At 37.8% G+C, this 25,492-nt stretch overlaps 1 protein-coding gene across 2 annotated transcripts in view; it reads right to left on the reverse strand.

Annotated features, from left to right (window-relative positions):
- Positions 1 to 20,465, reverse strand: part of SPAG9 (sperm associated antigen 9) — a 95,205-nt gene extending 74,740 nt beyond the window's left edge. For both annotated transcript variants that reach the window (XM_015815703.1, XM_015815704.1), the window contains exons 1-3: positions 20,022 to 20,465; positions 15,070 to 15,190; positions 4,615 to 4,685 (exon numbers count right to left, since the gene is read on the reverse strand). In XM_015815703.1, coding sequence (XP_015671189.1) covers positions 4,615 to 4,685; positions 15,070 to 15,190; positions 20,022 to 20,327 — 498 coding nt within the window. In that variant the 5' untranslated portion in view covers positions 20,328 to 20,465. The remainder of the gene's footprint in view (positions 1 to 4,614; positions 4,686 to 15,069; positions 15,191 to 20,021) is intronic.
- Between the last annotated feature and the right edge of the window lie 5,027 nt (positions 20,466 to 25,492).

The raw sequence follows: 25,492 nt of genomic DNA on the forward strand, positions 1-25,492 counted from the left end.
TACAGAAAGAAAAACAAGGGGAAAGAGTAAGACAGTTGCAGAATCCATTCATAAAGAGCTTAGTATATTAGTCATTGATATGAATCCATCTGATTCTACTATTTCTTTGTGTCACATTAAACTACTTCTAGGTCAATTTCATATAAATGTGTTAAGATTCCTATTGTAGAATTAGAATTAATTGGAAATAGACTCTAGAATTAAAAAACGTATTCTTAAGCTCTTTAATATGCCAACAGTCGATTGAGGTACTTTTTTATCTGAGTAAATGAGACATATATCAAGAATTTCACCAAGGGTTAGACAGCCAGATTTATTTACATCACAAACGGTTGGAAGCTATGTCATACTGTCAGCCAAGTACCTGGTAAGACAGCTTCAAGCAAAGGTCTTTTATCACATTTTTAAAATGTGCAGAAAAATATTTCCCATATTTCCAGCATCAAAATAGGATCAGATGATGCACAAAAAGGACTCATGTGCATGTTTAAGGATTTCATAAAGATGGATGGCTTATTAAACATTATTTCAATAACTATAACATTAAAATAGAAATATTTTCATTAAGTAATCAATTAAGTAATAAACCAATTATAGATAAATGCAAATTATAATTGGTACAAATATCTCTTTTTGAATTGTAACTATCTATAGCTGAGCCTACCATCATTTCATACTGCACTATGGTCATTTGATATATATCAAAAGGATATTCATGAACATTTCAGATTAAGCAAAATAGCATGAGAGGCTATTTTGTCATTCATAATGTGAAAGTGAAATAATCCAAAGAGAAATTGCTACTGTCTACAATTAATTCATAAAGAACTAACATTATTTCTAATCTGTGATCTTTGTATTTTCATAACTGGATAATATAAACTTCTATATGATTTACAAATACTCTGAATAATAATCATTTGCTTTTTAAAAAATAAAAAAGAATGAAAATCAGGCATCATTTTTATATCATTGCTTATATAACCATAAAACAAAAACATTACAACTAAAATGGAGTTATTAAAATGTGTTTATTATTTCTGATATATTTCTTTACCTGATTGACCAAGAACTGTCTTTATAGTTTTCTTGGCAGTGTTTTTAGAAATAGAACTCGGCTAGCTTTGTTTCTAAAGGCAGAATTGGAACTCATGATCTCCTGGTTTCTATTCTAGCCTGCTGCCTTTATCCATTACAGCAGAGGTCCCCAACCGTTTGGGCACCAGAAACCGGTTCCATGAAGATGTTTTTCTGTGGACCGGAGAGTTGCGTGGGTTTGTGTGCTGCCTGCATCCCATGGATGGGGCTTTGCTTGTTTGTGCGGACCGGTTACTGGTATGCTGCGGCCTGGTACCAGTCCACGGATCAGGGGTTGGGGACCCCTGCATTTACAATATACTGGCTCTCTTTATAGGCATAGAGAAGCACATGCATGAACGATTTGAGAGTTTCTCTTGGCAGAGGGAGACATTAATTGCTGCTTGTTAACATTTCTTGTTAATGATTGGGTTTAATCATTGCTTTACTTTCGATTCATGGTTTCTGTTACCAAATTGGCACTCAAGGTGGCTTCATCAATCAGAGCATATTAAACAGAAAGTTTCTGAGTGTTCTAAGAGGTACTTTTGATTAAGTTACATTGAAATCTTTTGCCATTTCTTCCTAAATATGTTTTACAACACTTAATGATTTTCATATGTTTGAGAATACTTCTGTTTACCAAGCACCAAAAACACTTCAGCTAAGATGAGGCACAAGAAATTACAGTACTGTATTGGAAAAAAGCAGACCCAGCTGCCTCAGATAAGCAACTTATATATTAGGATTAAAATTTCTGAATATCTAAAGGTCATAGCATAAATCCTAAAGGATCACTATCTTTAATCTTCACACATTGACTCTTTTAGTATACAGTGACACACTGCCTGAAAAACTTTTTATTTCATGCATCTATTTAAGTTGCTCAGTCTGCTGATGAAAATCAGCAAGTCTTAACTAAAAACACTTAGTATTGTAGAACTACATGTTACAATGCTTTCTGTGTGGCCCATAATCTATTTGATACGTTGAAGAGAAACATGTTTTCAATTCAGTGGTTTGTTTCAGTATTATCAAATAATGTAATGGATTTAATTAATTAATTAAAATATTTCGGGTGTTTGTGCAAGAAACACATTAAGCAGCACTAATGTATACATATATAATTTTAATTTCTTCTTTATATGTATATATATCCCCAAGTATTGTGATATAATAAATATATAAATATATCATATAAATATATTCTACAGAAAATTTCCACTCAGACAAGTCAGACTATTTTCTAATTTATGAAACCATATACTGTGGGTGGTCTTTATTAAATGCTTACTTTACAGACAAAGTGGGAAGCATTTTATCATTATAATCAGATCTTTCCCATGCCAGAGCTATTACACTTATAAGAAAAATTAGACATTTTATAAGAACTAATATGATTACTAATACCAGCTCCTTTCAGATAAGGTTCTGTAATCCTTCTGAATACAGTTGTTATTTTTCAGTAAATAACATGTTTCCTAAACTAAATTGAAGAATATCTGACTGACTAGGCATAGCTACAGTTCTTTCATAAATGAGGGATTGTGATATGAGCAGAACCCAAACACATTCAGAGGTTAACAATAAATTCTTGAGCGAGACTTACAATACACATATATAATAGGTGAAGTTAATTGGTAACACACCAAGTCTCTAAGGCAAAATAGAAATAACTTGATGTTGGTGAACATTAATGGTATTCATTAAGTGAGCATATGACATCACCGAGGTAATTTAACAGACATACTCTAGACCATGGGTGTCAAACTCGATCACGTCATGTGACATATCATGACATTGTTTGCCTTTGCGGAGCCGGGGCAGGCATAGTCTGCACATGACACATCCAGCCTGCAGGCTGCCAATTTGACATCCCTACTCTAGATTATAAATGCAGACTACTGCAGAGAAAAAAAATGGAAGCATTTCCTATTATTCAAGATTTTATGAAGGCAGAACACAGGAATCAAATGCACAGGAAAGGATTAATATTGCATCTTACAAATTTCATTCTCTGTTTATATTGCCAGTACAGTTCCCTGTGACTGTCCCCTGGCTATTAATTCACAGATGGTCAAAGATACTCTTCATTTGATAACAATGACTGATATCATATGTGAATTTCTCCCATTACTTTCCCAGTTTCATTTTTTTTTTAGTTTGTAACCTTTGAAGACATTCTCTATCTCATTTTTACCAATGTACAACACCATTGTTGTATAGAAATATTAAATTGACCCATTTTGGTATTCAATATTTAACTTAATAACCTTTGCATGCTTTATATTACTTTTTCTGTGTCCATCTCAATTATTCTGCAGTTTGACAATGGTACCTTAATATATAAACTAAACATCAAAGGGGAAAAAACAAATTGCACTGGCCACAATTATCATCACAGTAATTTTTGCACCATCAAGTCTTTATTCACTACTTGACAAATATAATCTGGGTACATGTAGTCCTTGGCTTAAGATCACAGTTGGGACCGGAGCCTCCATCTCTAAGTGAGGCAGTCACTGTACCTGATTTTACTACCTTTTTGCTGCAGGCATTAAATGAATCACATGGTTGTTAAGGGTTCCCACATTGACTTTGCTTGTTGGAAGCCCCCTGGGAAGGTTGCGAATGGCAGTCACATGTACAACTACAATAACTGCATACTGATTGCCAAGAACCTGAATTTTAATCATGTGGGGACACTGCAACAGTCGTAAGTGCAAGGAGCAATCATAAATCACTTTTTTCATACTGTCATACTTTCAAACAGTTGCTAAACAAATGGTTATAAGCCTAGGACTATGTAATCAAAAAGATGTTGCTAACCTTTTATTCAGATTATACTTTGCTAACCTTTTATTCAGATTATACTTTGGTTGGTCATTGGCCAGATTACATTCAATGACATTGCCTTAAAAAGCATGCATATCTAATATTTTTACCACAAGAAAATATGGGTTTAAGTGGCATAAATCAGGCAAAGTTTGACAATAAAATATAAACATCTGAGAAGATTGTTAGTGGGTGGGCTTCTGAAATTCATGGGATCACCGTTTCCATCATCCAAATTTGTTGAGAGTCAGACAGCATACAAGATGATGAGGATAATCCCTATCTATAATGGTTGTTAAAACTGAAAGGAGTCCAGTTCAACAGATTTCATACTGCTCATTACTTTTTAGGCAGATAAATTTAGGATTTGGAAAGATAAATTTCTTATCTCGACTGATCAGCGGTTGCCAGTAAAGGAACTACCTACCTTTCTCAAATCTACCAATCTTTTCCACAAGTTCTCCTTTACCATATTCAATTATGCCAACAACCACCTGTCTGAACTCAAACCATGTGTTGTAAATATACCATCTAATTCTACCCTAACACATCAGCAATATCCAAGAGCCACCAATGCTTTCAAAAGCAAAGAATCAAAACCCTATGAGCTTTTTCAGAAAATGTTGATAACAGATTAATATACTGGGTACCTTTAAGCACAAGTCATAGAGGCACTGTTCAAAGAAATACGTAGTTACCTACCTCTGTATGCCTTGAATGAAGAGCATTGTATTCCTTCTTTAGTTCTGCTTCCCTCTCCTCCAATCTGCTAACTGAAAAAGAAAATAATTCATTCATTTTACTAGTTTCAACAATAGAAACAAAAGATGTTTACCTCAACCTAGTTTTTACAAATCCAAGCTATCAATTCAAAAGATATTTTGATCTATTTTCAGGGGGGGGGAAATATTCTTGCTTTTCCACTCTCAAGAACATCTTTCTTAAACACTGGACACAGGGCAATGTGCACAAACTCAGTCCAGACTCAGGACATATGCAGCATCCTTATTATCCTTGACACAATCCAAGAAGGCCCAAACTGACAAAAAAAATGTGTTCATGAAATTCTTATACAATGCAATAAGAATTATAGAGAAAAAACAAGGACTTGCCCATATTGCCCAGGACTACACTGCTATAAAACCCTAAAGTTACATTTGATCCCCACCATATTTGTTTAACATATAAAAATGAGAAACCTAAAACAGCACCACAATACAATCAAATTAACAAATTAGCAAAATATCATTATCCGGCTATGAATGTTTTTAAGCATGGGGAAGTAAAAAAGAATAGAACAAATTATAACACATTTGCTCAGCAGAACATCATGAATTATTGTTTTAAAGAAGAGCTTAGCAGCACCACAATAGCAAATATTAAACATATCTACTTTACACCACCCTGATTACACAAGGGAAAGCAATATTCCACCTAAACTTTCTAGCATATTTTATTTTAATCTCAGTAGAGAAGACATATAATCTCAATGTCTCTTCTCAACTGAGCCATTTGTCAACTATACTTCTGCTCCATCTAGTGGACTACTTTTTTGCCACTCTGGGAATATATATGGTGTCAATAATTAATGATAGTACTTCGGATTCTTCTGTCTCCTGAACAAACTGGGACATTCTCCAGATTTGGTTATAGCAAATTCATGTAGCAGGAGTTTTTTAAGCATCGTATATCGCTGCCTAATGCTATCAGTTTTCTTTAAACATCTAAGAGCATAGGCCTTTAATGTTCTTCATCCACAGCTAAGTAATTACAAACTCAAGGCATTATCTGACAACAGATGGTCAACATGAAAAAATTACTCAAATACAAAGACATGGATAATGTGCAGTATTATTGTATGATCAACAAGGTCAAAATATAGCCTCCTCCACACGGTGGATTACATTTCCCATCAAGCTTATCAAGTTTACCCAATTATTATCCTGTAGTAGGAACATTTGAACACCAGGCTGGGGAAAATTGAGCTATAGTTTAAGACTTAAAAAAAAAAAACCTTTAATGGAAATAATTGGAACATTTATACACAAACACACACACACACCAACAGAAAAATAATTCCAGAACAGAGTATGATACATTATTTTTAATAATTGATCTAAAAGTCAGCAGACAATGCCTCAAGGATATTCTTGACACAAAGAGAACCATAGCCTAACATTAATCTGCTAATATATTTGAAGTTAATTGAGAAATTAGAAAACACTGAAGCTTAGACCCTAGAGCAGGGGTGTCAAACTGCCGGCCCACGGGCCGGACGTGTCACATTGAAGCCACGCCCACCCCATTGCCGGCAATGGGAAAACCGGCCCAATACATTGTGCGACGTCACATGACATCGCGAGTTTGACATGTCTGCCCTAGAGGAAGTTACCTCATTTTGAAAGGTGATCAAGAACTGTCCTCAACATCAGAAAATGCAGACTTCAAAAAAAAGGAATTAGGGAAGAAACAAAATAGTAGCCCTGATACACAGTGCAGAAGTCAAAACAGAAGCTGCTGAGTACAAACCTTCTAAATTGATCCCTTTTGACAGGGTAGAACCCATCAGACACCAAGGGGTAAATCAACAGCCTGTTTTAGCTGCCCCTAAACTGTACTTTTGCTAAGAGTTAAAAAAAATTGCTCCCATCTGGCAGAAAATTACGTGAAGCCTCCCTACTGCTACCATCTAAACAAAATTTCTTTACAAAGGCCCATCTGTCCATTTTAAAATGGAAGACATTGCCATAATACTTACACAGATTTCTTTGGTCAAAATAATAAATAATTTTACGATTTGACCTACAGTACTTTGTACCACATTAATAACTTAAAGATTTTTTTTTCTTCTGACTTCCTTAAAATATTTCACACTTTGCAGCATAACGTAGGCAGACATATGTGATTATATATAAAATGGCTTTTTTTCAAAGTATTTAATCTACTAATTCTGAATTAAACTTCAACTGAAAGGATCCCAGAACAGCTTATAAAGAACAGCAAGAGTATCTAGTCATATTTAGACACACACACCCACTAACACATGCAGTAAATCACTCTTAGCAATCAAAAATGACCTACCAAGCAAATACATATTGGCAATACAACAAATGATGACTGTATTTTTTGCCTTTTTTGCAAGCCCTTTTAAACATGGAAGAGTCCCATTTATACTTGAACTAACTAGCTAAATGTTATTTCTTTTTTTTCTTCCCCAATGCCCTTCTTTTTTGTGAAAACAATGGTCTGGCGGCATCAGAACCTCTGGAAAGAGAATGGATTAAAAAAAAAACCTACCCAACCCCCATGGGAAAAACAGAATGGAAGCAAAGAAGCAGCGAGGGGACAAAAGAAGACTCTGTCCATATTCAAATTATATTCCAGATCATAAGGTAACTTCACTTAGAGCAAGGGATGAGTTGATTAATTCTGCTTTAGTCACACTCTGATTTTTTAACTAGGGCATCACCCTAAGTAAAGCATAATGCAATTTAGCATGTCACATGACGATACCCAACATAAAATCAAGAATACAGAAAGTCAGTCTTGTTCCGCTGAACACACAGAAGATTGAACGGCTGCTCGCACTCCACTTTGCTCTTCACTTCTGCATAACTCCTCCTTAACAGCTGCTGTATGCATTTCTACTAGCAGACAATAGCTATGTTGGCACAGAATTGTGGAAAGGCAATATTTTAGCAAATTCTATCTTTAAACGTACAAGTTATATCATTTTGCTCTCCTTGCTAATATAAACAGCTAACCAAGTTCAGAATGATTCTTTTCTTATTATTCCAAAGTCCATAAAATCCATGATCTTAAATTTGTACATTCACTTTTTTCCCCCTAAAAAAGAATGGTTATATTTCTTTGCAATGATTACTGGATTATATGCCATCAAATCAGTATTGAATCTCAACTACCACATAGATAGATTTTCTCCAGGACAGTCTGTTCCCAGTTTGGTCTTTCTAGTCGTCCAAATGCACACCCATCACTAATATAATCATGACCATCCTCCTTGCTTCTGGTTGTTCTCTTCTCTTTCTTTCCTCTTTTTCTCCTTTTCTTTCCATCTTTCCCAAAATTATCTTCATTGTATGTCTATGCATTAATATTATAGCATCTTCATTTTATTGTAATTTCTTTGACTATTGTGAGCCATCCAGAGCCAGTGAGAATTGGATGGCAAACATGTTTCATTTATTATGGTTGGGTGCATAGTTAGCTAGAGGTTTAAACTGGATTCAGCATTTTTGTCTGCTCTTACCAAGAACTTAGCGTAGTCAGATGTTGTTCTTTAATAATATTAGTGGTATCATCGCAGGATATAAGCTGTTCCAAGTAAAGCTGCCTTTTGCAATAGTATTCAAGGGTGCTGCAGATGTTTTGGGATTGCACCCAAGGAACCTATTACTATTTGAATTATTTTTTGCTTTCTTTTGCCACAGTTGTTCTACTTCTTTTTGTAGCTCTTGTATTTTGTGATTTTTCTCAAGTTCTTTTCTCTTCTCTTCTGCTCTTTCCAGGTACTGCAGTGTTCACTATCCAGATTTTTTTGTCTTTTTTATCGACAATTATAAAGTCTGAGGAGTTACAGGGCAGGCACTTGTCTGTTTGAGTTGTAAAATTCCAGAGAATTTTAACTTCTTTTCTCTTACTTTGTCTATTCTGTAGTTCATCAGTTCTTGCTTGCAGACAAGCACTATTTCTTGCAGACATTCCAATGCACTGTTGCTATTTTGTCATGCCTTTGTTTCTAATCAGCCTGTGCAATCTTGCAGCAGCTAACTACAGTAAACGTAGCCACCTTTTCTCCCACTTCTTTGCAGAGGCAACATTTGTTGTCTGTTGCTGTCTCCTCAATTCTGGTTTTATATGCATTTGTTCTTAAGGCTTGGTCTTCTGCAGCCAGAATTAGTCCCTTTGTCTCCTTCTTCAACTTTCCTGCTCTTAGCCAGTGTCAGGTCTTTTTTTTTTGTTATCTGATATGATTTTACTGAATCTTATTTTGTTATTTGCAAACATTATGCTCAAAGCAAATGCAATTCAGAATATTAACTATTCCAACCTGAAATTATCAGGATACTGATAAAGCACTTATACTGATAAAGCACTCTTTCCATCTTTTTGTCTAACCCAGAGGCGGCACTCGGAGCCCTCTCTGTGGGCACACGTGCCGTTGCCCCAGCCTTGCCTCCCCCCGTGACTCCGTCCTCTCCAGCAGCCCCCCTGAAGGAGAGTCGCCCTTGAGCGTGGCCCACACGGAGCAGCGCAGCCAAGGACATGGCAGCCAGGCAGCGTAGACAAGACTCTGCCTTCACCCCATCATGCAGTTGATGCTGCAGGGCGCAGGCAGAGGGTGTGGCCGCCATAGCACTGCTGGGCTGCCTGGGCGATCTGCGGCGGGCCCTGGAGGCAGTGAGTGGTCCTGTGGGCAGGCGGGGCAGGGGATGGGGGGCAGAGCGGGGGCGGGGCAGGGGATGGAGAGGGGCAGGGGCAGTTTTTGGGCACTCGGTCTCTAAAAGGTTCGCCATCACTGGTCTAAGCTATTAATTGAAATGGTAAAATATACTATTCCAAGTGCTAAACACAGTGTACCTATCTTCATTCCTCATAATAGTCTTCTTTTTAAAGCGTAGATTGCAGGTCAACTATACATTCCATACTTACAACTCTCACTAGCTAGGATTACAGATCAGGATTTGTTCCTTTGGTGGCAAAGAAAATGTTAGGGTTTGGCTGCCATAACAAGCTTTTCTTTTTTTGGTTGGGCTACTCTCTCATCTAAGCCCAAAGAACAAGTAGAAAAAATAGACTCCATGCATGATGTTTAGCAAGATTCTCAACTGAATGGCATGCAAACACAGTCAATGCATTTGAACCCAAAACATCCGAAAAGAACGTCACAAGTTTTATTTCTTGTGTATCTACAATTCTGAATAAATACTCAACTCAAATGGCTAGACTAGCATACAGGAGCATTTACCAACAACAATGCTGGTCAAATCAAAACTCCTACAAGATAAGTAACCAAACAACAGATAGAGAAATTCATCATTTACATTTTATGTATTGTTTAGTGAATAAAGAACTTTATGAATCTGGGAAACAGTAGGTGGACATTTTTAAAATAAATTACACAGAACTATCTCCTTTTAAGTTATTTTAAGTTTAAGCATAACAATAACATTTAAACTGAGATATTGCTATACAGTCCAAATTCCATGTTTATTTTAATTTCAGTTAGGCCATATTACATTTAGAAGTGACACTATTCTTACTCTTAATTTATAGATCTTTATAGGTCTTTAAATTAAGAATACATATAGCTCTGGGAAATGACAATTTAAGCCAAACTGCCTATTTCCTAAAGAACAATCTTCCTTTGCGAAAGTAAATCACAGGAAGGCCTAGATGCCAAGTGAATAAGCAGCTTAGAGTAGACAGCTATAGTAGTACTATATTTTTATACAAGTAACCTGGGACACTAGAAATTACAGGAAGATAAAGTTCTCAAGCATACAAAATTTAAGAAAAATCTATTGTGGGTGGACCAAACAGAAAATTTCTAATAGCTGGAGAGATTAAAGAGGAAGGGATTAACAAGAAAGAAAGAGGGCATAATAGTAGAAAATACACCGGGCTGCCTGCCTAGCACACTTGTGGCTGCTGGTACCAGTGCATTGCTTTCCATGTGCCCACTTACTTTTTTATAATCCCTTCCTCCCCAATGAATGTAAATGTAAAATGGAATGCTCTTCTTGTAATTATTCCAGCCCAGGGGGGGATCTAGGGGAGGATAGCTAAAGGGCTTCTGGGGGAAGCCAGCCAACTGAAGACAGGCAAATAATGCTGGTTATTTGCAGTTTCTACAAAGGAGTGGATGCGGATCAGTTCCCTTTGGTCTTCTGATGTGAAACTGCCCAAGGTGTTTCTCCTTACAATCGTTCCTTTTTCTCATGAAGAGACCACAAGACAGCGATCTCCGGGAGGAGGGGAGGGGGTAGGGAGACAGGGGAATTCATCGTTTTGCTCCAGCTGCATATTAGAGCCTTTTGAGGACACTAGGTTTGTGCACTTCTCTTGCTAACTATTTTTAGAAATTGTCAATTAATTTAAGGAAGTTTAAGGAAGTTTAAGGAAGTTAGTCATTCTTTTCATTAAGCTAAACATATCCAATTCCTGCAACCGTTCTTCCTATGTTTTAGCCTTTAATCCCCTAATCATTCCAAGATCACTCTCGCAGTTACTAATGTTGAGCCAGGTACCACCCATTCTATACTTGTACATTTGGGGTTGTTTTGCCTAAATGTAAAACCTTTCTTTTCTCTACACTGAATTTCATCTTTTTAGATAGGGCCTGTCAGATCCACCATCTTAGGCTTGGTGCCATGCTGGTGTCCTGCCATCAAAGGACTGGGGGGAGGGGTACCATGGGGGGGGAAACAAATGGGCAACAATAAAGCTGTATGCATTTTTGTGGGGGAATTTGGGAGGGGGATGGGATGACAGCTGAAGAAAAGCTGATCAACGTGGGACTGGTTCGTGCCAAGGCGTCTTCAAGGCCATTTGCCATGAGTGTGGAAAGTTACCAGCCCAAACACCTCAGTGTTCCCAAAACATCCAGGCACCATCGCATTGGCTGGGTTTGGACAGGTCATAGGGGGAGGGACAGGATTGAAAGAAATAGTTTTTGTTGTGTGGGAAACTCAGATTACATCTGACTTTACTGCAATCAGCATCTCTTGGTAAAAGTACTTTTCACTTCAACCAATGGAATCAAGGGTTTTTCTTCCCTAAGGAAGAGTTCCCCAATCTTTTGGGGTTGACAGCCCGGAATGGGGGGGGAGAGAGGAAAGAAGGAATAATTTTGTGAGAGGTTTAAATATGCGTGTGTGTGCGCACGTACATCCACAGTTCATGCGAGTGGGGCCACAAGCACCTGCAATGCTTGGGGCGATGGTCACGCGAGTGGGGCTGCAAACACCTGCAACGGTTGCACAAGTGGGGCTGTGTGCATGCGCACACACATGCACACCGGTCAGCCATTCATGCAACCCAGTGGCCAATAGGCCGCAGCCAGTAGTGGGCTGCGGCCCACAGGTTGGAGACCCCTGCCCTAAGGGATCTGACTGGGGCAGATCTGACAGGGCCCAGTGTTCAAGTCTGTCAAGGTCCTCCTATATCTTGTGCCTATCTTCTGGAGATTTGGCTATTCCTGCCAGCTTGATGTCATCTGAAAATTTGAGTTCATTTTCTATCCCCTTGTCTAAGTCATTGATGAAGATATTGAAGAGTATTTGGCCTAAGATAGAGCCTTGGGGTACCCCACCACATTCCTTCTTATACATTCAGTTCCCTTAAAGATTACATATTGAGTGTGATTGGTCAGCCAGTTACAAATCCATCTGCTGCCGATGCTGTCTAACCCACATTTTTCTAGCTTATCAAGTAGCAGATTGTGCTCAATTTTATCAAATGTCTTATTGAAGTCTAAATAAATTATTTTCACAACATTTGGCTAGTCCACTAATTTTGTCACCTTGTCAAAAAATATTTGTCTGGCATGATCTGTTTTTGACAAATCCATGTTTGTTTCTGATGATGACTTTGTCTCTAGGTGTTCACAAATTTGTTGCTTGATTTATTTCATACTTAAACTGATTTTACATTTAGCTTTTTTTCTTTAAAATAAGGAGATTTGGAGAGATTTTTTAAAGGAGAAATTATTTCTTTCTGCTTTCAGTTTTTTGTTTGTATTTGGACACTGGAATTATTTTATACTTGTGAAAAGTGGTTGAGCCTATAAAGCGGAGATATGGAATTACACTTGAAGATAAGAAGGTATTTGGAACATTGTGTATTGGGGATGTATTTTGTAAAGGGGAAATGGTCCCAGGGTTTTTTATATATTAAAAAGTTGGAACCATTTCAACTTTTAAATGGGATTTTGTTATAGTTAAAGATGAGATGTGAGTTTTATATAAATCAATTAATGTTAAAACTTAAGAATTATGTATGGATCTTTTGTTGGTAACTGGATAAGATGTTATTTATCCAATTTGCATGCTTACAAGGAATGAATTGTGGGATGGAGAGATTTATATTTATTAGCTAAGAAGAGGTGAGAATATTAGGGATCTCTTTACACTTGCCACAAAGTGGGTGAGGAGTCATTTTCCAGGAAGGGAACTTTTTATATATTTATTTCTCTTGTAATTCTTTTTGCTTTCTTGGGTTCTATTATCTTTTATTGTTTTATTTAAACAATTTCCAGTTTCAAGCTGGAAACACAATCATATGATTTCCTACTGAATGAGGGATTCACTTAGTCAGGAATTACCAGCCCCAATTGTGACCGCGAAATGAAGATTTCCGGTAGAGATATGCAAAGCATTTTGAGGCCAAAAACATTTATAAATCACAAGATAAGCAAACGCTGGATTGCAGTCACTCAATTTACGGTTTTCTAAGAATCTACTTGGTATCCAAAAGCAGTGTTAGAAGTACAGATTATATTTTAGGTTGATGCTTTACAGGCTTCTAGGTTCATTAAGTGAAAATAAACTAAAATGTTAAATTAGGAAAGATAAGAAACTTTGAAAGTTCAAGAAAAAATGTCAGCAGTCACACTTTCACTTCAGGTAACCAAATACCCAGGATTTAATATCCATAAAGTCCAACAACTTGTTAGGCTACTGGAGAATGGAAGAAACCTTCTGATTACAAAGAAGGGATTTTGTCTGATAAAACTGTTTCTGAATATATCAAAGTATTTATAATAGAGTACTAAATACTCTATTTAAAAAGAAAATAACAATTTGAATAGCTACTGCAGAAAAGTACATGTCAAGATTGACATTTTTTCTATTATTATTTGCACTCTTTCTGAAACTTTTAGCTATTTCATCAGAAATATTTTTTAAAAATCTCCAAAATATGATTTTGGAGATCTCCTTACATTTAAGTAATATAGAATTATTACAGAATAAGAGAGAATTTTTACCACTAAATTTCCTGGAAGGTTTTAAGAATATTTTGAATCATTTTAACTTGAAAAATATCAAGTTACAGGTAATAGAATCCATTTGAATTTAGCTTATCTAAAGTAAGTCAAATCTGGTTAGCGAGACTACAAGTATATCCCAAGTGAGACTATGGTACATCCCAGATTTGATTCATAAGAGTGACTGGGGATTTATGAAAAATCTTAAAACATGTTTACCCATAAATCAGTCTCAGCATGTATTATGGAACTTTTCCCCAAGAAAATTCTTTGCCTCTTAATCCTTCTTAATATTTCAGCCTGTTGCAGATCTAGAATGGCTGTTATATGATTATTTCAGATGGACAAATCACTCCAAGTGTTAGTTGAACATCTTTCACAAAACTGTCCGCTCAGCTACCCCAAAAATTTTAACTAGGTTAGTATCTATATGGATTATACTAGTTCAGTGGTGGCGAACCTATGGCACGGGTGCCAGAGGCAGCACGCAGAGCCCTCTCTGTGGGCACGCGCGCCGTCGCCCCAGTCCTAGGTCTTCAGCTGGGTTTTATAAAACCTTTTCGCTCTGCCATGTGCAAAAAAAAAAAGTTCAGTCAATTTCAACTTCTCGCAGGAAAAAAAAAGATCTTGAAAAGTTGGGATTGATTGAACTTTTTAGTCCCACCCAGTCTGTTGTTACCACTGCAGCCACGCCCATCCAATTGGCCACGCCCAGCCAATGGGCTATACCCAGCCAATGGGCCACACCCACCCGGCACTCGACGATGCATAAGTGGGTTTTGGGTTGCAGTTTGGGCACTCGGTCTCTAAAAGGTTCGCCATCATTGTACTAGTTAATACAAAATAAAATACATGTGCATATGTGTATTTGTGTCCATGGGTATGTGCATTGAGATGGGTGGATACACAAATCTATAAACAAAACACCATAACTAGGGAATTGTTTAGGTACAAACCTCTTTCATGATTTTCACTCCCAAAATATAAATGAACTGTGTGAGACAGTTAAAAGGACTTGATTAGAGCTGAAGAAGCTTCTTGGATGAGAAGCAAAACGTCTTCAAGAAAAACAAGAAAGTCCAGTTGCCTCGTGAAAAAAAGCACCTTTGGGATGACTTCATTAGAATTTACACATATTTTTTACTTACTTTGATCAGCATAATTTTTTGCTTTCAGTTCAAGTTGCCGAGTTTGTGACTCTAAAGCTTCTACTCGTATCTGTATCTCTTTTTTTTCTTGTTCTTGAGAATCTTCAAATTCAATAAATTTCTGTGTCAAAAGAAAATGTATTTATGAGTATATTTAAACATTGTATATATATTTAAATACTCTGTAGAAGCTGTTTAACCTCTTTTCCAAACCATTTAAGGAGCACAAGCAAAAGAAGTACACATTGTATCCAAATCTATATTATATTAGAGGCTACAGTCCTGATTCTTTCAGGGATAATTTTTATCCTGTCTATGTTGGGATATGGGGTATGTCCAGCCTGTGCTGGCTGCACCTGGACCATATTATTTTGGCTCAGAAATTAAACAGAGTTTATTTTGGACAATACTTTGATGGAAAAGCTACAGGCTATATTGGAATTTTTTAAAAGAAATCCAGAAAGAAAGCAATAGCAAACCACTTCTGTACTGTTACTAAAAAAACTACTGGGACATTTCCATGAAGTCATCAGGAATAAAGTTAAACTTGCGGGAGATTCTACTTTTACCATACAGGTATTGTTATAAACATTATTATCATTCTTCCTATAGCTAGTCCAAAGAATCCACAACAATCCAAGATTTGGAAAATGTACACTGGGGATGGAGAATCCAATTTAACAGTCTGCTCTGCTGACAGAGAGACACAGCTGACACATCTTAGCTTCCTACAGATAAACTCTTAGATAAACTCCACACTAAGCTATTTAAGTAATCCTTTGGGTCTCAAAGTTTTTAAGAGATTATTCAGTGTTTAACAATGAGTTTCTAATCCATTTATCCTGAGCCTCCCTGATAATCCAAATGAAATTTCAAAATAGAACATAAACTTTTTATTCTTAATAAAACAGCAATTCAAACAATTTTAAACTATTCAAAGTAGTTAAAATCATATGGTACCTCAGTTTTGGGTCTATTTAGTACTCTGTGTATAAATATAGCACTGAATATTTAGCTAGAATTCAGCTAGTATGCCTCTAAAGGATTTCAAAGTAAAGTTTTGGCCCAGAAAGTTATGCAGCGTATCTTTTGGGACTTTCCTCTGATGGAAAAAAATCAGCAAATATTCATCTCTATGATATGCAAAACTAGGGACAAAAAAGAAATAGTTAACAAACAACCCTGGGTTATTTTGTGGGAACATAAGGGAAGTAATGAAACCTAATTCAAAAATGAAATGAAACTACCGTAATTCAAAAAAACATAACTAACATATTTTCATTAGACATCAGGATACAAATACTTAAAGAATGGGGCATGTCATAATTCTGATATAATCTTGGTTTGCAAGAGATGCCAGTAAAAACAAAGAAGGCAAAAGATCACAAGGAAAAATACAAATGATCTTCTGTACATACAAACAAATGTGGAGGGAGGGGGTTAATTTCATATCCTAAAAGTAGGAAATCTCCCAACCAACTTAATTTTAAAATAAAAGCAAACACGGATATATCAAGCATATAATAAGGGCAGAAAGGAACACTCTACAGGTGGTGTCACTGGATGTGTTAAGGAAACATTTCATAATACCAAATTACAGAAATAATATTACACTAGCGATGTAATTTTGCACTAGAGATATATAATCTCTTGTCCAGGGTATTCTTGAAATAAAAAACAAAAATTACAAATATATACATTAGATAAACATATATTCTAGTCAAGAGACTTATGTGCATATACAATTATATGCTGATGATTAGAACATACATTGGTTTCTGGCCATTTCAAAACATCTCAGATAAAACTATCTTTAGCCCTATCAATAACAGAAAGATTGTTTTGAGAAAACGTTTACCACAAATTATATCTGTCAGAAAAGATCCAAGATAACACTAATGATAGAAAAAAGCCAAGTGCATTACTTAAAATAGTTTTACCCTCTTCTTTAGCCAAAAGAATCCTTACAAACACCATATGACACATACTCCCTTCAGAAACTAAAGAAATAATGATAAAGATAAACATATTCTTGACTACAAGACAAGAGTTATGGTGTCTCTTTTACTTCAGATGCTACCATAAAGTAATACCGTTACTGCCATAAATCATAAGAGAAATAATAAAAATTAAAATGCTTAACTGAGGCTAGCATAAAAACCCTGATAGACTACGGTATATATAATACCTTGTCGCCTTCTTAGATACTTCCTCCACTTCACATAATACTCCCAAACAGATTTAGAAACTGCTAGAGTTTTCTAGAGAGATTTCAGAAGGTGAGAGGAAGGCAAAAGAAGTGAGGAATTCAGCTTGTCAACAGTGCCTGCATAGCTGGTAGAAGGATACCACTAGCTATGTACAATCATAGTAATTACAATTATTATTACAATTGTCTTTCAACAGTAAATATGCCACAGCAGTGATTGCATTCAGAATTGTTCAAATAAATAAAGGAACATATTTTATTTTTTTAGTTACTAAGAAAAGATTGGACAACCATTTGTCTGAAATCGTATAGGGTTTCCTGCCTAAGCAGGGGGTTGGACTAGAAGACCTCCAAGGTCCCTTCCAACTCATTCTATTCTATTCTATTCAGGGCTTTTTTTCTCGGAGAAAAGGTGGCGGAACTCAAACCTGGCCACGCCCTCATCAAACCCTAGGACCGCCCCTTTAGAGAACAGGAATGCAAGTAAAATTTGGGAGGGGCTATTTCCGGTGTGGGAGGGGCTATTTCCGGTGCGGCCGGCCCGGAAAAAGGTGCCGGAANAAATAATTATTACCCAATAAAAAGACCATTTCCACTCATATTCTTGTCAAATGCATATATGAATATAAATTTAACTATTCATTTCAAAGTTAACTCTTGCATTCATCAATGCATTTATATAACTAATGTTGTAACTCCTTATAATTTGGTAACTCACAGCCAAAATTACCATAATCATTTTTTTAATTCATTACAAAACTAAGTGACATAGTTCATCTACATATCTGGACCAAATATTGACATATTTGTTTCTGATGACAGTGTCTATCCTAATTTATCTTTCATTCTCAATATCATTTGCTTCTTAAGCAGCAATATCAAGCGTTTTAACAAATGAATGCCCAGGATACTGAGACTGTCCTATCCTGCCCACAAAGAATCCGAGTCAGAATAGAGCTGGAAGGGATTTTGGAGGTCTTCTAATCCAGTCCCCTGCTCAAGCAGGAGTCCCTATACCATTTCAGACAAGTGGCTGTCCAGTCTCTTCTTAAAAACCTCTAGTGATGAAGCACCCACAACGTCTGAAAGCAAGCTGTTCCACTGGTTAATTATCCTCCTTGTTAGGAAGTTTCTCCTTAATTACAGGGTGCTTCTCTCCTTGATTAGTTTATATTCATTGTTTCTTGTCTTGCCTTCTGGTGCTTTGGAAAATAAATTGAACCCCTCCTCCTTGTGGCAGCCTTTCAAATACTGGAATATTATTATCATGTCCCCTAGTCTTTTTTTTCTCCAGACTATCCATACCCAGTTCCTGCAACCGTTCTTCATATGTTTTAGTCTACAGGCCTTTAATCATCTTAGTTGATTGAAAAAGTCAAAAGAAAGTTTTCCCCTAAAGAATGGAAGAAATAGCACAACAGTACTTATACTTTAAGTACTCTTCAAAATATGTTACTGAAATATTATAAAAGTTGTCAACTCATGAGCATCACAGTTTTGAGGAATCAGACTGAGAGTTCTAGTCCTGCCTTAGGCATGAGAACTAGCTGGATTACCTTGGGGCAGTAATATTCTCAGACCAACCCATCTCATAGGGTTGCTCTTGTGGAGAAAATAGGAAAAAGAAAAAAGTATTATATATGTTTGCCCTCAAGTTATACAAAATAATAAAGGCTGTTTTAAATAAATGAATACATTCTGGATGCAGCAGAAAGTGAATCTAGAATGCCAAGCATCAGCAGCATGGCTTTATCAAAGAATGTACCTAAAATGTTCAGTTGTGCTATTGTTTAATGAAAAGCAACCTTCAATGTTACAGGTGGAAGAACTGCATAAGGAAGGGATACTTATTTTTTTCTCTTTCACCTATTTAAAATTCAAAGTTTCATTTATAAATATAAAGAGAAGATAGCAACATAAAGCATATTACTAGCAATTATTTTACATAACGCGTCCTATCTATAATTTTTAGTATCAAATGTGTTGTAAAGAATTTAATCTCCCTCCTGACATTCAGTGTCTTAAGAGATTCATGAACAAAATGTTGCTTTGAAGTGACATTTATCTGTTGCTTCAAAGTTTCATTCCCCACATCTTTCCAAACATAATCCTCCACAATAATGGATTTATTGAGGCCTAACATTGCACAGCAAACATATGACAACTACCGCAACTAAAATTACTGCCCCAGGGAATGACAATGTTGAAAGCAATAAACTGAGCCTTTCAGAAGTTCACCCTAATCTACCCATTGCGTCACAAGATGCAGCTGGCAGGAATCCTGGGTAACAGCAGCCAATCAGATTCCTCTGGAAGGATCACAAGCTCTGCAATCAAAGCATCTCCTTCAAATCAACAGCATCCTTTAACCCAACTGTGGAACAAGCAGCTCCACCACCAGGCCTTCGCCACAAGATTCACACCCACGCCTATTGCGCGTGGATTTTTCTTTTCTACACTTTTTTCAGCTCTTCGTGCACTGACAATAGCCTACTTCCAGCTTGGTTATGGAAGTCCGTCCCAGGCTCAGTCTACTGTACACGGTCAATTTAGCTTCTTCGTCCTCTCCCCATCAAACTTTTGACCACCGAGAAGTCCTGCCACTCCTCCAACGCATCCTTCCAGCCCCTCGTTCCCCTCGTCCAAGTAAGCAGAAAAGTCTCTCGAGACCCCCCCTCCGTGGCTGCCAACATCGCCCCCCCACCACCGCGCCCCAAGTCGTCCCCCCCCCGCGCCTACGCACCTCCTCGGCCTGTTTACGCAGCGCCTTCTCCCGCTCGTACTGGGTGAGGAGCTGCTCGTTGTCGTCCCGCAGCAGCTCCAGCTCGACGCTGGTTTCCTGGCTGTGCGCACAGACCGAGTCCAGGTTCTCCAGCACCGCCACGACCAGCGGCATCAGTTCGGCCACCACCTCCTCGTCGTAGCGCCCGATGAGCCGCTCGAACTCGCGGTAGATAGAGCCCGCCAGACCCGACACCCGCTCTGACATCATGGCCGGGCCGGGGCCGCCCGGATCCTCCTGGTAGACCACGCCGTCCGCCAGTTCCATGGCCTCGGAGCAGACGGCGACAAGGACCGGGCGGGCGGCAAAGGCTGGAGGCGAAGAACCCGCAGGAGATGGAGCACCTCCCACCGCAACGGAATCTGGACGGGAAGGAAGCCTGGGTGAAAGGCGCGCGGCGCTGACCTCACCCACGGCGCCGAAGTGGAGGGAGGGGACGCGGGGCAGTGGCGTCAAAAATGGGCGGCGCTTCACCGAGGCCCGACTTCTCGAGGCCTCGGCGGCGGGGGCGGAGCTTACAGCTGCTGACGTGCCACGGAAAAGAAACTAGGGCGGGGCGGGGCACTTGGGTGGGTAGGTGGCTGGCTGGCTGGCTGGGGAGGGGATGGGCTGATCAGGCGGTGCCCCGGTTTCTGTGGATGATTCAGGGAGAAAATTGAGGGGTAATTATTCAGATTGAACCACCCCGTTTAGCCACCTTTATCCCTAAATAAGTTTCCGAGCATCTGAATCTCTTTTCCTCCTGGAGCTCAAGGCGGTGCACACAATATTCACACCTAGGTTGTGCAGTCTGCTGCACGATTACCTGGCAGCGGCGTGTCTTTCACGCAGCACAACAGTTGTGGTTTAACGTATAGGGTGAAGCTAGGTATACTGATTTTGTAAGCCTTGACGTGCCTTTGTTATGTGAGCCCGACCTCGTTTGCTTTACTCGATAATGTATAGTTACAGAAACCTTGGCTTAGTTCATAGTAATGCGCAAAAACATCCAAGCTGCAGTGCCAGTGGATTGATTTTCAAATAAACATGCATAGGATTGGTCAATAAAACTGTTTCCATGGGATCTTTTCCCACACATTAAATAGCATTTACTCGAGCGAATTTTCCGAGTTCACATGACACAGAGAACTGAAAGACCTTATATAGGCTTGATTCGTACCACGTGTTATAATGTGGGTTGGGTCGATTATCATCGGTATGTAATGTGAAGATAGAGTCTGGCTGCAAGAGAATAAGGAGTGAGGAGAGAGGGAGAATTAATGATAACTGCTGGCAAAAATAATTATTTGATTTGTAGAAAAATTGACAGTTACAGAGACAAATTATAGTGGAGAATGAAGAGCGTAATAAAAGTTAGGACGCCGAAGAAGATGAAGCTGATTAGGGTGTGAGTAACGAAGCAAAAACATTTTAACCTTACTTTAATTTCACAATGAAAAGGGAAACCTGTAGAGCTAAAATTGATAATGAAAAAATATTAGTAACCTTTAACTCTTGATTAATATTCCTCCTTATTAATATATTATTGCAAATGATGTGTTTGTCCCGTATTTTTATTCACATGTCATTGTAAATATGCACACAATATTACAGAGCATATTGTAAGTTTTTGTCACTGAGGAGTTTGCAATCTAAATTTGGACAGAAGATAATAAAAAAAAATTGAAGATAAAGGTAGATGAGAACAAAATGATTTTGTGTCATTTGGCCTTTTTGAGGGGAGGGTACTTGGTGTTAAGGCAAAAATTAACAGAAAAGGTGTTTAATAAGAAAAATTGTACAAACTTGAATATGTAAAATCTCAGAACACCCCCCCCAATTTGAATTATTAAAATTACAGCGTCTAGACACATTTTAAAGAAAAAATAAGCAAGTATTTACTTGAACATTTAATGCTATACTGTAATTTCTGAAGAAAAGATCCTGATCATCTGAGATCCTCACAGCTGAAAAGTTAAAAATCTGTCCTTTTTCTTATTCAGAACAATAGGTTAGCAATAACAGGAAGAGGAAAGGCTGGGCACATCAAAACTTAGATCTCATATTCTGAATGAGTTCCAACACCATTAGCTTCCCATTTCACATAGACATACAGTAGCCAGCAGTAATGAATACTGCAATTTGACATTTGCCTAGTTCTGTTTCCAAACTATCTCAGCCTGCAATTTCCTGTTGAAATAGTTACAAGGGAGAAAGTAACAAATATTAGAGTATTGTTAAACTTAAATTGGATATTGATTTCACACAATTGTTAAAATCTATTTTCTAATTTATTTTATTTTCTAATTCTTACATTTAATTCATTGAACAGAAATTCCAGTAACTACTGTATGACTTAACTGTGACTTAACTTTGCTGTTTGCATACAAATAACATTGGCATTTAGGACACAATTTTAGGAGTGTGCCTTTTAATGAGCTCCCTCTACTGGTCCTTCAAGAGTATAACTATAAAATATGCTCTATGTTTTTTCTTTAAATCAAATCCTTTCATCACTGCAGGGTTATAGCCCAAGGAAACTTAAAAAAAAATAGAGCTAACTAGTTTAGGGGAAACTGCATCTATCTAGTTTTCTTGAATGATTATGGTATGGGCAAAGTACATGAATGGAACAGGTGGCACAGTGGAATAGAATTCAGCATACATATCATAGGTTCCCCTATATTTGAGATAGTTACTGAATTATAATCAATAATTTTCAATGTTCCATGTCATTTACTTAGAGTAAGTTTCATAGACCTTAGTTGAACTGACCCATTTGTAGATATTATCCACATAGAACAGTGGTTCTCAACCTGTGGGTCAAAGGCTGTCCGCCATTTTTTTTGTCCGCCATTTTTTCCCCCTTTTCCGGCGGGTGCCTTACCTCCCTTGGGCTGGGCCAGCTGGTGGTCGGCCTGCTCTGTCTCTGCCACTTGCCAGCTACGCCTCGGCTGGCGCAGGGGGCAGAACCACGCATGCGCGGCGCTCCCGGGCAGGGAAAGTCCTCGACTTACGACTGGTTGGGTAGTCCTTGACTTACGATCGGTTTAGTCCTCGACTTACGACCGGTTGGGGTCGCGGCATTAAAAAGGTTGAGAACCACTGACATAGAATAATGCTGTGAACCTATTGCAACAAATGACACCTGAAAGACCAATCGGCTTATTTTATTTATTTATTAGATTTGTATGGCCACCCATCCTAAACTATCTTAGACTCCACCCAACTTTGGGTGGTTCACAAATACAAATCTTTTCTGAATTAAACCTTTTATTATTACAAAGGGTATTTCTAGACAGATAAAAGTCTATTCTATAATGTTCTGCCTTTTTTATTATTGGCTTTATACCTTGCATTTATATCCATTTAATGCTCAACGTGGTTTACAAGGCCAATACAAGTACAAATATTGAGAATACAAAAGGCAAACAAGCAATGCCAATAGAATTAAATCCCAAAATAAATTATTAAATAAATAAACAGTTAAAAGTTTAAAGGAAGATATGTGTTTTTATCAATATCCTAAATATTGGGAGAATGGCAGAGAAACAGTTTTGCCAAGGTAGTGTATTCGACAGCCCAGGAGCCACAGAGAAGGATCTTTCCGTGTATAGTTCAGACTGGGAGTGGCAGTATCTTCAAGAAGGCCTCTTCTGCTGGTCTGAATAGCCATGCAGATTAATGGCAGGCAAAGTAGTCCCTTAGATTATCATTCCTCAAGCCTATGAATTAAGCTCTTCTGCCGAGGTTTTTCTCCAAAGTACCATTTTGATGTTACATAACAACAAAAGTAAGGGCTCTTCCATCAATAATCCCCTAATTGTAGAATGCATCTCATAAAAATGGGTATCTGAAAGCCACACTGCAATATTTTTCTTGCCAGGAAAATTTATTCATTTCTGTTTGTATTACAGTAGAAGTTGGCCATCCACCAGTCTACAGTCTGAAATAAAACAAAGGGCAACCTATAAATGTTTCACAAAATGGAATGTGATTATAGATGTCTCTCAGTGTAGGACTGCCATTTCATTTATCTGATGCATCAGAGTGTATATTTTAAAAAGTGAGATCACACATGGTACCTTGCATGACATGTGATGTTTGTGGCATATGGAAAATAAGGTCAAGTTGTAATGATTCACATTGAAGAATTGTAACAAGTATTGGGGGGGGAGAAATTCCTAGGTAATATTGTTACTCCCCTTTCTTGGAAGACAGGGCTATGTGTTATAGAACCTGGTCCATATTCCTGAAACCAGAGGCATCTCCACACAAGGATGCTATATAAAGGTCAGTTCTGAACTCTCATCCCCAGATTGACCTTGACTGATATCAAAAAGTTAAGCAAAGTTGGATTTCAAGGGACAGAATATCACCAGAAAATCTCAAGGGTGAGGTTGAACATGTCTTAGGAGAAAGGAATAGTAAGGAATATCATTGCCTAGAAAATATTATGAATGTATTCTTGAAATCATCAGAAGAGTAGCAAATTTGGCTTGCAGAGTTTAATCTATACCTGATCAAACATTAACAGTGTTTGAGCACCAAACTGACTTATTCAGGGTGAGCTACAAGAGGTAGCAGCCATTTTTTGCTAATAAAAACATATGGTTCTTCTCTGCAACTTCAGAATTCTCTTTAAGGGCAAAATTAACACCTTTGATCATGCAAAGAGTATTCTATAATACAATTGAAAGGAACAAAAATTATTAGTGAGTTCCTTGATTCAATTTTCACCTTTGGATTTGTGCCATAGCAACTTTCCGTATCCCCCATATTTTGTAGAAGGGTGTCAATTTTGATATTCCCCAATTAAAAAGCCTAGCTTTTAATTGTACAGATGGGAAGTGAAGTTCTACACATTAGAAAACTGCCAAGCTAGAAGAAATTATCTTTTAGTAATTACTAATTATCTCTTATTGGAATTACTAATTAAAATTATGGTACAAAAGTACTACAGATAAGATGAAGGGAATTCCTTCTTTCCCTTTTCAGTATGGATCATTTAAGATAGATTCCTTCTCTCTGATTTCCTAAGTTCTGATGCTGAAACTCTCAAGAAAGGAGAAGTTGTACCAGTTTCATTATAGGACTCATTATTTGTCTCCCATAGTATTGATTAGACGTAAACCCCTCTGCCAAATAGTTCAACCTAAAAAAAAAAATTATGCTGCCTACAAAGCCTGGTAGTTTGTACATCCAAACTAACCTGCTTCAGACTTTACCTTCAAAATTACAATGCCTACACCTTCTAGCCCAGACATGTCCAAAGTCCGGCCCGCGGGCCATTTGCGGCCCACGGCCCGGTTTAATCCGGCCCTCGAATAGCCCTCCCTGCTCTATGTAAATCCGGCCCTCCCACGGCCCTCCGGCAAGTCCCATGAGAGAGAGAGAGACAGAGACAGAGACAGAGGCACTTGCACTTGCACTTCTGTCTCTCTCTCTCTCTC

The sequence above is a fragment of the Protobothrops mucrosquamatus genome, unplaced genomic scaffold (assembly GCF_001527695.2).
Source record: "Protobothrops mucrosquamatus isolate PMUCROS unplaced genomic scaffold, P.Mucros_1.0 scaffold369, whole genome shotgun sequence".
Classification (NCBI taxonomy): Eukaryota; Metazoa; Chordata; class Lepidosauria; order Squamata; family Viperidae; genus Protobothrops; species Protobothrops mucrosquamatus.